Below are 11,029 nucleotides of genomic sequence, written 5' to 3' on the forward strand. Positions count from 1 at the left end.
TTGTATGTGTCGGCTTTCAACATTGACGGTGTGATCATAAATGAAATCATTTCTTCAAATAGGAGTGTGCAAGAGATCCTGATAAATGAATTGTCAGAGAAGTGCAATGAACGAAGAAATTTTAGTGTGATGTAAATTCAATTTACAGGCACGTTGTGGATAGCAGGAAGATTTATTTCAAGGGACAATAAAACTAAATGAATTCAATGTCTACGATGACTACATTGAAGCAGGGGGGCGTTTGTTTCTGGGCTAAAGTTGCCTTTTCCTCGTGCTTTGTTTTGCCCACTTGGTATGTCCTGTAAAATTCTGCGCTTTAATGATTAACTACGCAGCCAACTTCTAGAAACTAAGATAACTGCATGCATCCACTACCGTCGTTTTATCCTTATGTCTCGCAGACTTTTTTGGAGAGCTAGGCGCTAGAAGAAGGATCTGCTTTAGGGGCACTTTCTCAGAGCCGACATTTTTTATTTGACTTATTTTCACAGATAATTTTAAAGTACGACAATGCACACCTTTGCGGCGTCGCTCGAAGCCGTAGTGGAAGCAAAACTAGCCTCTGTATGCTCAAAGTGGCTCTGTATGACTACTCGCGGCGACACCTGGGTTATAAAAATAAATGTTTTTCTTTCTCTCTCTCTCTTCACGGTATATCCCACTTGCCTAAGCTTGTTTGCTTTTTTTCACTTGTGTTCACAAGACCGCTGCTTAGCAGCTTTTGCACACTCTCACACCCGATGATGCACTACAAGGAGAAAGGCTTGTCGTCGATGAATCGGGTGATGAGGTCCAAGGCAACTTCTGGCTGGTCATAAGGCAGGATGTGTCCGGCGTCCCTGACCAGAACTTGCGTGAAGTTGCCCACCTTCCGGACGTAGCCTGCCACGCCAACTCCGCTTGGCTTCTTCCAGATCATGCGTGGCGCCTTGTCGAAGGCTGCCTTGCCAGACCACGGTATGCTCATGACAAAGCTGTCCGTCAGAGGGTACGCGATGATAATGTCCAGCTGTCCGTTGTATATGAGCACTTTGTATTGGGGCTTGTCCATGAGTGAGGCGAGCCAGGGCTTGACAGACTGCATGATGTCTTCCCGAAGGTGGCTCTCAGTCTCGTCGCCGTTGTTGAAGGTCAGGTTCCCCACATGGATGGCCCGGCGAACGACAGGCGAATCGACGAAGGAGTGATAATAACCGAAGCACTTGGGCTCTCTGGACAGGAGGAAGTTGTAGTAAAAGTCGAGCCCGGTGACGTTCTTGAAGTACGATGGCCGCGAGGTGGTGTCTCCATTGATGAGTTCATCGAAGATGAGGAACGCGTCCAGGTAGCGCCCTTGCTTAATGTCGTCGACGGCTTGCCCAGTCTTCATTCTGATGTAATCTGCCTGCCGCCGGTCTACGAGGCCAATCTGGTACAGAAAGTCGGCGTAGTCGCACATGGTCTCCGGGTCAACCATGCCGTCCCCGATGGCAATGCCCCGCAGGTTGACCTTGACTCTAGGTGCCACGGCCGTGTCGATTGCGTGAGCGATTGCCGGCACGTACTTTCCTGCAGCGAGGTGACAAAGAACGAATAAGCGGCATGAGAGTGAAATCCACGTGACCGAACGCTATGGATTTTTTAAAATGGCTTTTAATTCGCCAGGTCTGCCCTAACAGGAAGGGATCTGAAGGGTCTTCGTTTCAAAAGTTGCGTTGCTTAGACAAACATTGACGTGTTAGAGAGATAAGCAGAGTCGTTAAGCTCAAGTTTTAACGTCTCTGCTTGTCTCTCTAACACGTCCCTGTTTGCCTAAGCAGCGCAGCTTTTGAAACGAAGATATTCCAACGAGCCCAATCCCAAGCACTTCTTGATCTGGTGGGGGAGAAATGGAATGGTCTCAGGAACGTCTAATCGATGCCCCATTAATTCGGTTATCACAGCACGAGTTGCGTTTTCTTTTCTTTTGTGATTCTTCTCGCACAGATAGTTGACGCTGAAATTGATGAGGTGCGTAAACTGGTAGGTGCCCTCATATGAGCACTCTTATTCAGAATGTGACTCCGGTTATGTTCACTGAGGCAAACTCAAATTCATTGACATAAAGAACGCGATTGTGGACTGAAAGAAAAAAAACCTACTGCCTCGCTACTATTCAATGGGAAACGGCGGTTGGTTTGAGGGAAGCTTTGTTGAATAAACGCTTCTATTCAGGATTTACCTCACTGCCCTACTAATGGCGCCAACAAAAAAAAAAGATAACAGACATTATAATACAATATCTTGTTAAGTCGTTCTAATTTTGATCATAGCCAAAATCAACGCTCGCGATCGAGCGTTACCCACCGGCGTAGGACTCTCCCGTCGCGTAGAAGTCGTTGCCGGCGTACTCGTGGAAGAGCGTGAAGAACTGCTGGAGGGCCTCGTGCAGGTCTCTGCCGACGTCCACCTCGTTGCGCGCGTAGCCGCGATCGTCCTCTGTGAAGCTGAAGCCAGCGCCCACCGGGTTGTCTATGTAGAGCATCGAGTAGCGCTGCGCCCAGGTTGTGTCCCGAAGCCTGGGAACGCCGCCTCTGGAGACGCGGTACGGACCGTGCTCCACGAACAGACCGAAAAGCGAGGAGCCGCCGGGTCCGCCTTGCAGCCACAGCACGACGGGAGCGTTCTGTGGGTTCTCCTGCAAAGGAACGCCAACGGTCAGCGTATTTAACAGCCAGAGACGCACTCCATAGCGTATACCCTGAACTTGCGCCTGAGGTACTCCCGCTGACAGCTTAAGGCTTTCTGCGGAAGCATGAGGTCGCAGGATCAAACCATGTCCGCGGCGATCACATTTCAATGGCGATAAAATGCAAAAATGCCTTTGTACTGTGCGATATATGTCAGTGTACCTGAAGAACACCAAGTGGTCGCAAATAACCAAAAGCCCCCCCCGCTACGACACCTCATACTCCTAGCCTATGGGTGCAGGTTCAGGTCGTTATACCCCACCTATAGTACCCTATGACGTGCTACAGGTGAGAAAATTTCTCGAGATAGCTACTACTGTGTCACTTGAGATACAGCTGTAGCTATGTACAGTGCTGGGTGCAATTTTTTATTCTTAGTTATTTTTCCTTCTCCTCAGGTAGAGCGTGCGTAACGTGTCTATGTTGTCACTCGTTTCGCCACTGTGTTCGGACCTGTGTCACTTGAGATACAGCTGTAGCTATGTACAGTGCTGGGTGCAATTTTTTATTCTTAGTTATTTTTCCTTCTCCTCAGGTAGAGCGTGCGTAACGTGACTATGTTGTCACTCGTTTCGCCACTGTGTTCGGACCACTCACCGCGGCGCATTACCGAAGCGCGATGCAATGACGTCATCCATGACGTTATTTTATCCTGGCCAATCAGCGTGGTGCGGTATTACGCCGGAGCCAAAACGCCAACGACGCCGCAGAACCGGAAAACATCTGTAACAGCTCTCGTTGCTAGATGAGCTTATCACATACACATGTTCAAGAGCTTTCACAGAGGAAAAATTACTCTTAGGTGCCTGAGGAAATGCAGCAGTTCATTCGTTTCGGCCGCTCACGTTTGCCCACTGAAGCGATTTGTTGGGCAACGAAAAAAAGCTTTCAGGTCTGCTTGCCTATAGTCGGATACAACTCAAGAGCAAAGCGGCAAATGTGTCCGTCATAGGGGGCGCTCTGGCTAATATCCTCGTCCAATTTTCATAACCGCGTGGTTAATCCCTGGTTAATCCCTTATAGCTATAGACTACAGTCACAGCATATCAAGCTCCGATTATCCGCCACGTCATGAAGACCAGTAGTTGCCCTTGGCTCAGGGCCCCCTTTGAGGGATATTTGCCGGTTCATTCTTGAGTTGTATCCGTCTATAGCGGATACACTAAGCTGTGACATGGAGGCAAGGGCTTATTTCGCTCATACCACCACCGTCTCTGAACAACAGTCGCGGCTGTACAGAAGGAACAGTGCAAACTGCATGTGAAAGCTCAGCCTATATTTATTGATCTGATTGGTGTGCTGAAAATGAACAACCAAGGGGTGGGCTTAAATAGGCTTTCAAAAATGTCCCCATGCTAAAATGAGACGCCTCAAATGCCTGGTTTGGTTCGGTTTGGTTTATGCAGATTTAACGTCCCAAAGCGACTCAGGCTATGACGGACGCCGTAGTGAAGGGCTCCGGAAATTTAGACCACCTGTAGTTCTTTAACGTGCTCTGACATCGCGCAGTACACGGACCTATAGAATTTCGCCTCCATCGAAATTCGACCGCCGCGGCCGGGATCGAACCCGCGTCTTTCGGGTCAACAGCCGAGCGCCATAACCACTCAGCCACCGCGGCGGCTCACACCTCAAATGCGTTTAGTGTGAAAGAGAGATTGCGCAATCTATAAATGTAACACGCTGACTTCATCACGGTGAACCCGCAACATGTGCAGCACAATTCAGGAATAAGTGAAACAGGTGCCCTGTGAATACAGGGTAAACGAATGCCGCAATGAGCCCATCTCCGTAATACCTGCTAGGCTATATTTCTACGTAACATCCGCTTCTAATGACGAGGGAAAGAGGTGAGCCACTTGGAGGCATTCTTCTCATAACCTGCACGTCACCCTCGCGGCCTGTTCCTATTTCCGCATACTTTTCTGGTATTAACGCGATAGCGTTAAGGAGATCGTGTCACAGAAAATCCGACGTCAGCGTCGTTGACCGTGAGCGAAATATCCACGAAAAGTCCCCAGAGAAGCAACCTAGGAGGCAGGTGGGCCACCTAGGTCACATGACCTTGCGCCGTCATCACAACCTGCCCACGGGATTGTGAGCAAACTGGCAGTAAAAGACTGGTCGCTCGGGAAGAGCGACATGGGTCGCACGAGGACCGCCGGTGGCAGCACCTGCCACCGTTAATCCCACCCAGTGCAGAGACGCATCGCTTAACCGCTGCACCACTGCGCCAGGAGTGGTGTGAGGACTCCCAGGGATCTATGAATGTAAAGTAGAGAATAACCAATTCCGCAACTATGGGAATTAACCCTTTATACGCCATCGCGTCATACCCTTAAGGCAGAGCTTTAGTGTCCCTCCAATCTTTATCAGGAGTCCGGTGTATACCTTTAGGCAGCGGTTCTTCTGTCAAACTTCCGCCCTACTACCGCCCGATAAAACTGCGCATCCTATATGCCTTTTCCCTCTCTTCATTAATTTTTTTCCCTCGCCGGAAGAAGCCAACCTACAGGGGTGACAGGGTGCTTGGGCAGTGCATACCTTGGCCGGGAAGAACCAGAAGAACAGGTTGTTGCCGTACTCCTTGTTGACGGTGAGGAAACCCGAGTAGCCGGGGAAGTCTGGCACGTCCCCGAGCGAGCCGACGCGGCTCAGGTTGCGCGCCCTATCCAGGTCACCAGCCTCGATGAGCGGCGTCAGGAAGAGCGGCTCTCCCACGTCGCCCAACTGCGAAGGCGCTCTGCGGTTGCTGTCTGGCCTGCGTTCAGGTCGGGGAAAGAATGGGATGAGGCCTCCCGCTTTGCAATGAACCGCGGAGTGAGAATAGTGTATTGATCCTAAACTAAGCTTATAATGCATAAATACATTCTTGGCTTTCACCTTGGACTCTTCGAGTTCGTTTCCGAATTCAACGCCGATCCGCGAGTTATTTACTGCTATAGGGCGCCCTGATGCCGACGTCGCTTTATGATCTAAAGTAGGGCTTTGATGCCTTCGATGCAGTTCCGTGCCTCAAAGTTGGGAAAATATCGCTTTCCGCAGGAATATTATTGTGTTGCTAAATTGAGCCCGTGTATCAGATTGGCGCGGAGGTGACCTCCCTGTTTTCTGTCGTTCTTCGCGGGGTCTGGTTGGTAACGCAGTTGCTTAACAGTCGACCGTTTGACAGACAAGCAACCTGTTCTAAAATTGCATGACATGTATTATAATGCAGAAATGTATTCTTTGCCTCCGCCTCATGCTTTCTGAGCGTGTAAAAAGCGGCCGGTTTTTGAGTTTATTGCCGAAACCGCACCCATCAGGTCGGATGCGATATCGTATGCATACGGGAGGCCACCAAGCGCTTCGAGATGCCTCTCGAAAGCTCTATGCGCGTCTGTGTGACGGTTATAAATAGTTATCTAAGGTGCGATAGCCGTACGTCTCATAGTGGGTGGTCACCTTGACCGTACCTGTGAAGGAAACGAAGGAATAAAAGGGGCAGAAATATATTTAATAAACAGGCAACGTTTACACTTGCTCTCACGGAGTTTTTGCGACTCACGCAGCATAGCCGTAGCGTACTTCATTATTCTTTATTTGCGTTTACCAACAATCTTGTGCAGGATGGCTCCATACCTGATTTCAGCGTCAGCAGGCTTCAGCGGACCGAAGACCCTCTGAAATGTGTGTTATGCATCACTACGGCACTGAACGTATTTGTCCTGCAGTGACGATGACACGGCACTCTCTAAACACGAATACGCCTTTATGGGAGTAAAAAATGGAGTAAGTTGTTCTCTAGCTCACTCGCTTTGATAGAAGGGAGAGCGCTAGAAAATAAATTACACCATTTTTACTACTTTCTGCTTAGGGTGTGGTGAGTAGGTGATTACGACGATTATGGGAGTCGTTATGATGGTGGTGAAGGCGGCGGTGGCGACGCTGAGCCGGCGCAATCATTTAATTAAGTTGATTGGTACAGGGGTTTACACGGGTTCTCGGGAGTTGAAAACGCAAACATTTTTTCCCGACAGTATACCTCCTTCGACTCCTGCTGAGAATGAACATGACGAGAGAAAACTGAGCCCTCGCCAGGAATAGTTGTACTAATTAGATTTTAGTAGTTTATTTGAAGCAGGTCACTACTGATATTCATACTAGTCACCAGAAATTCGAAAGAACGAGCATGCTCTCGAGGCTGTGCAGCGAACTGTGGCCCTCCACGCACGCCAAACCGAAACTAGGTGATGAGGAGTGCACGCAGTCACTCCCACGAGCATATGTCATTGGACGGCACACGTGTCACGTGGCCTTCTTTCTCACTGCCGCTGGAGGTCTGGAGCAGCTAGCAGCGACCTGCCCAGCAGGTGCTCGATCAGGAACACGGGGTGATCCAAATTAATCCGAAGCCAACCACTACGGTGTGCCCTGTAGCCCACAGTGTTTCTCTATAGCATAAAAACAAATTGTCAGTTAACTGCTTGAGACTACCAATCTAGCACTTTGGTTCGGGATCTGGATAAGCAGCCGGGGTAATGACCAGCTAACAATTGGGGAAACTTTCTCTAATCCAGGAAAACAATTTTTCACATCCAAGCTAGTCTAGTCGCTATGTCAGTGCTGTTTTGCTGCTCTGCCGTCGAAATGCAGTGTCAAGAGCTCGATCTCTGCTCACACAAGGGAAATCAACTCTGAACAGAAACTTTCGCATAGTGATTGCTTTGAGGCCGCTCGAAGAACTCACTCACCCGTTGTAGACTCTGCGCATTGGAGAGCCGAACCAGGCCTGAGCGCCGCCGAGCAACACGCCTAGTGTAAGCAAGATGGGCTTCATCCTCGTGTACTATGCTTGCTGGCCAAGAAAGAGAACGTCGAGTGCTGAAATTATCCCGCACTCGCAGGAATGTCCCCGCCTATCCTCGATTCTCAGCGAACGGGGCCAGAGACGTGCACCACATTACACGCTTCCCTTAGACTCTACCGCACTGCCGCGTCGCCAGCTATCGGATGTTTCCGGTATCTTTTTGCCGCCCAGCAACGTGTCCGCCGAGCGGAGGCGAAAGCTCTCGATATCTGTGTGGCTAGCACGTGAACGCGTCTCAAGTGGCCGATTGTATGGACTCGACCTCTCGGGGAGATACGCTTCAAAAAATGGGGACATCGAGAGACGCTAACGAGACCCGCTGTCCATTGGGTGCATCTAAAAAAAAAAAATTAGGCAGTGGCTTAGCTCTGGTTAAGCCTGGATATACAAGCGAAGAGCTTGTGACCGTGCGAAACATGACCTCGACCGTACCGGCATCTTAAGTGGCAATACCTTGACCATGCTGTAAACCCTTCCCCTTCCCGAGAGCCATGGGAGGCAGCCCTGCTCAATTACTCGAGGCTTGAGTCTCAACTCGTCCAGAAGGGGTCCCGGACTAAGGACTACACCTACGTAAAGGGCCATTTTTGGCCTGCAAAGTCTCTTCACTAAATAAATTTTTCAGCACCACCTACCGGCATCTTGGAAGAACGCGAACATTATCATAATCCATAAGAAAGGGGACGTCAAGGACGTGAAAATTTACAGGTATTCGCTCACTAATCGCTATTAGAATTGGGAGAACCTTAGGCTTCATTCGACCAAGGACCAGGCAGACTTTCGCAAAGGCTACTCGACAATAGACCATATTCACACTATTAATCAGGTGGTAGAAAAATGCGCAGATTATAACCAAACCCTTTAAACCTTCATAGATTACGAGGAAGCTTTTGACTCAGTCGAAACCTCGGGGGTCTTTGCAGGCATTACGGAATCGGGGTGTAGAAGAGTCATGTGAAAATACTGGAAGATATCTATAACGACTGCATAGCTACCATAGTCCTCCACAAAGTGAGCAATAAACTTCCTATAAGGAAAGGTGTCAGGCAGAGAGACACGATTTCTCCAATTCTATTCATCTCGCTTTTACAGGAGGTGTTCAGAGACCTAGATTGGGAACAGTCGGAGATAAGAGTTAATAGAGAATACCTGAGTAATCTGCGATTCGCTGATGACACTGCCTTGCTAAGTAACTCAGAGGACGAATTACAAAACATGATCAATGACTTAGACAGGCAAAGCAGAATGGTAGGTCTAAAAATTAATATGCAGAAAGCTAAACTTAGTCTCGGAAGGGAACGGCAGTTTACAATATGTATACCCAGGCGCTGGAAGTGATAAGGATGGCGGTAGTGGCCGCAAATCCAGACCACGAGAGTGAAATCACTATAATAATAAGAATGGGGGTAGCTCATTTGGCAGGTAATCTTATATCATGAATGGCAGTTTACCAGTATCCTTCAAGAGGAAATTATACAATAGCTGTATCTTATCGGTACTCACGAATGGGGCAGAAATATGGTGGCTGGAATGGGTTAAACTTAAATTGAGGACAACGCCACGAGCTATGGAAAGCAAACGGGAGGTCCAACGTTAAGAGACAATTAGAGAGCAGAGTCTATCAAGATGTATCCTATCAGAAATCAAGAAGAAATGGGCTTGGGAAGGGCATGTCATGCGAGTGCAAGTCAACTGATTGTCCTCAAGGCTAACGGACTGGGCTCCAAGAGAAGGCAGGCGTAGCAGGCGGCGGCAGAAGTTTAGGTGGGCGAATGAGACATGTCCAGCATACTTGGATAAAAAAAATTAATAATAGTATATTGTAAGGTACTGTTACTGAAATATTGAAGGTGATGATCCGTTCTTGCAATATGAAGCAAAACATTTCTTTTAATTTTTTTTCATCGCTCGCATCGAGCAGTTAAGTCTGCCATAGAAATCCAATGGAGAGCATTAACACAATAGCTAGGCGGGCAAATTTTTGGGGAACGTCTTTGAGGATAGCAAAAGCGTTAATTAGAAACAAAATTCAAGTCAGCCGAAGGCATACCTGCGGATATATTGAGTGTTATAGGGAAATCTTACAATTTATGAAAAAATTTCGTTGATAAACTCTTTCCTGTTGAAAAACGCTTTTGTCCAGAATTGGTGGGTATGAGGAAGTTTGCTGGAGTAAGATGGCCGCGGCTGGCACAGGACCGGGTTAATTAGAGGTTTCATAGAGGCCTTCGTTCTGCTATGGGCTTAGTCAGGTTGCTGATAATGATTTTAAAGATTCCAGGCTTCTCAATTAAGCCTATGGCGAGGGATAAACGGTGACGGTGGCGCCTCATTTCGTGTTTTCGCTTGCGGAGTATTACGACACCAAAGTCGACGCAGCTGACCCACGGAAAAGTCCCTCCTGTATCGTAATTGCAACAGGGCAAAAAATTGAGCAAGTTGGTACACGTTCATTGTGGAAAATTCAAGCGCTAGAAAACAGACACATGGGGGGGGGGGGGGGGGGGAGGACAACTGTTAGCAAAACAATTCAAAGACGTTTATTTGACTTTCTGATACAAAGGGCAGATGGTTACCAAAAGGCGGTCTTGCTTCCTTCGTGTCCAATGCATAAGTTTTTCTTCATGCGCCGCGAGCTCGCGTCCTCCTCATCCTCTCCTCGTGCGGGCAGCTCGTGTTGCGCTGACTCGCCATCTGGCGAAGGATCTCCGTCGGCAGGGAAGAGCTCGCGTTCACACAGCGCTTACTCGAAACTTAAGATTTTTTTTTATTCAGAAAGTTCAATATATACACAAAAACCAAAAACAACCCGTAGCAACCACTCGCCACGTGCCGAACTTTAGGCGGGAAATCGTTACTCAAGAAATCAACAGAAAGTGTCAGCAGAATGATAAGCAGAGTCTCTCAAAGAAGACATGGGATGAAAGAAGAAGACACCCTAAGATTGGTCAACAGCCTCATAGTAAGCAGAGCTACGTACTCGCTTCCCTTCCACGTAAGGACCAAAACGTCTAATGAAGAAATCGAAACCGTTCTAAGGAAAGCATACAAGACAGCATTACACCTGTCAAGAAACACACCCAACGAAAAGCTCATGCAGCTTGGCGTCAACAACACCTTCCTAGAAATGGTGGAAGCGCAACGAAAATCGCAAATTAAACGACTAGGAGGGACCTACACTGGAAGAGCACTGCTCGACAGAATAGGCTGCGAATACATCGACACAAAGCGGTACGAAGACATGCCTACCGAAATAAGGAAAACATTTTATGCCAGACCCATTCCAAAGAACATGGACCCCAGGCTCCACGAAGGCAGAAGGAAGGCCAGGGCAGAACACATTGAAAGAACACTAGCGGGGAAGGATAACACCTTCTACACGGACGCAAGCGCTATGGAAGTAGCGAGCGGCAGAAGCAAATGCATAGGTACGGCAGTGGTAGTAAACAAAGATGGGGAACTAACCTCCGGG

The 11,029-nt window shown here is 48.5% G+C and overlaps 1 protein-coding gene across 1 annotated transcript; it reads right to left on the reverse strand.

Annotated features, from left to right (window-relative positions):
- Positions 1–625: 625 nt before the first annotated feature.
- LOC144125478 (putative serine carboxypeptidase CPVL) lies at positions 626–7,711 on the reverse strand. Its single transcript, XM_077658868.1, has 4 exons — positions 7,442–7,711; positions 5,253–5,469; positions 2,326–2,656; positions 626–1,548 (listed from the first exon to the last, which is right to left on the reverse strand). Exons 1-4 carry the CDS (start codon positions 7,525–7,527, stop codon positions 749–751), a joined length of 1,434 nt encoding a protein of 477 aa, XP_077514994.1. The 5' UTR covers positions 7,528–7,711; the 3' UTR covers positions 626–748.
- Between the last annotated feature and the right edge of the window lie 3,318 nt (positions 7,712–11,029).

The sequence above is a fragment of the Amblyomma americanum genome, chromosome 3 (assembly GCF_052857255.1).
Source record: "Amblyomma americanum isolate KBUSLIRL-KWMA chromosome 3, ASM5285725v1, whole genome shotgun sequence".
In the NCBI taxonomy this organism is placed as follows: Eukaryota; Metazoa; Arthropoda; class Arachnida; order Ixodida; family Ixodidae; genus Amblyomma; species Amblyomma americanum.

What these genes read in the sequence shown, in the direction of transcription:
- LOC144125478 (XM_077658868.1), bottom strand. Translation starts at nt 7,527, where the DNA reads ATGAAGCCCATCTTGCTTACACTAGGCGTGTTGCTCGGCGGCGCTCAG. An exon ending in ATGCGCAGAGTCTACAACGG is followed by an intron (nt 5,470 to 7,441) that starts GTGAGTGAGTTC and finishes ACCTGAACGCAG; the next exon opens with GCCAGACAGCAACCGCAGAG. An exon ending in GACGGGAGAGTCCTACGCCG is followed by an intron (nt 1,549 to 2,325) that starts GTGGGTAACGCT and finishes ACCTCGCTGCAG; the next exon opens with GAAAGTACGTGCCGGCAATC.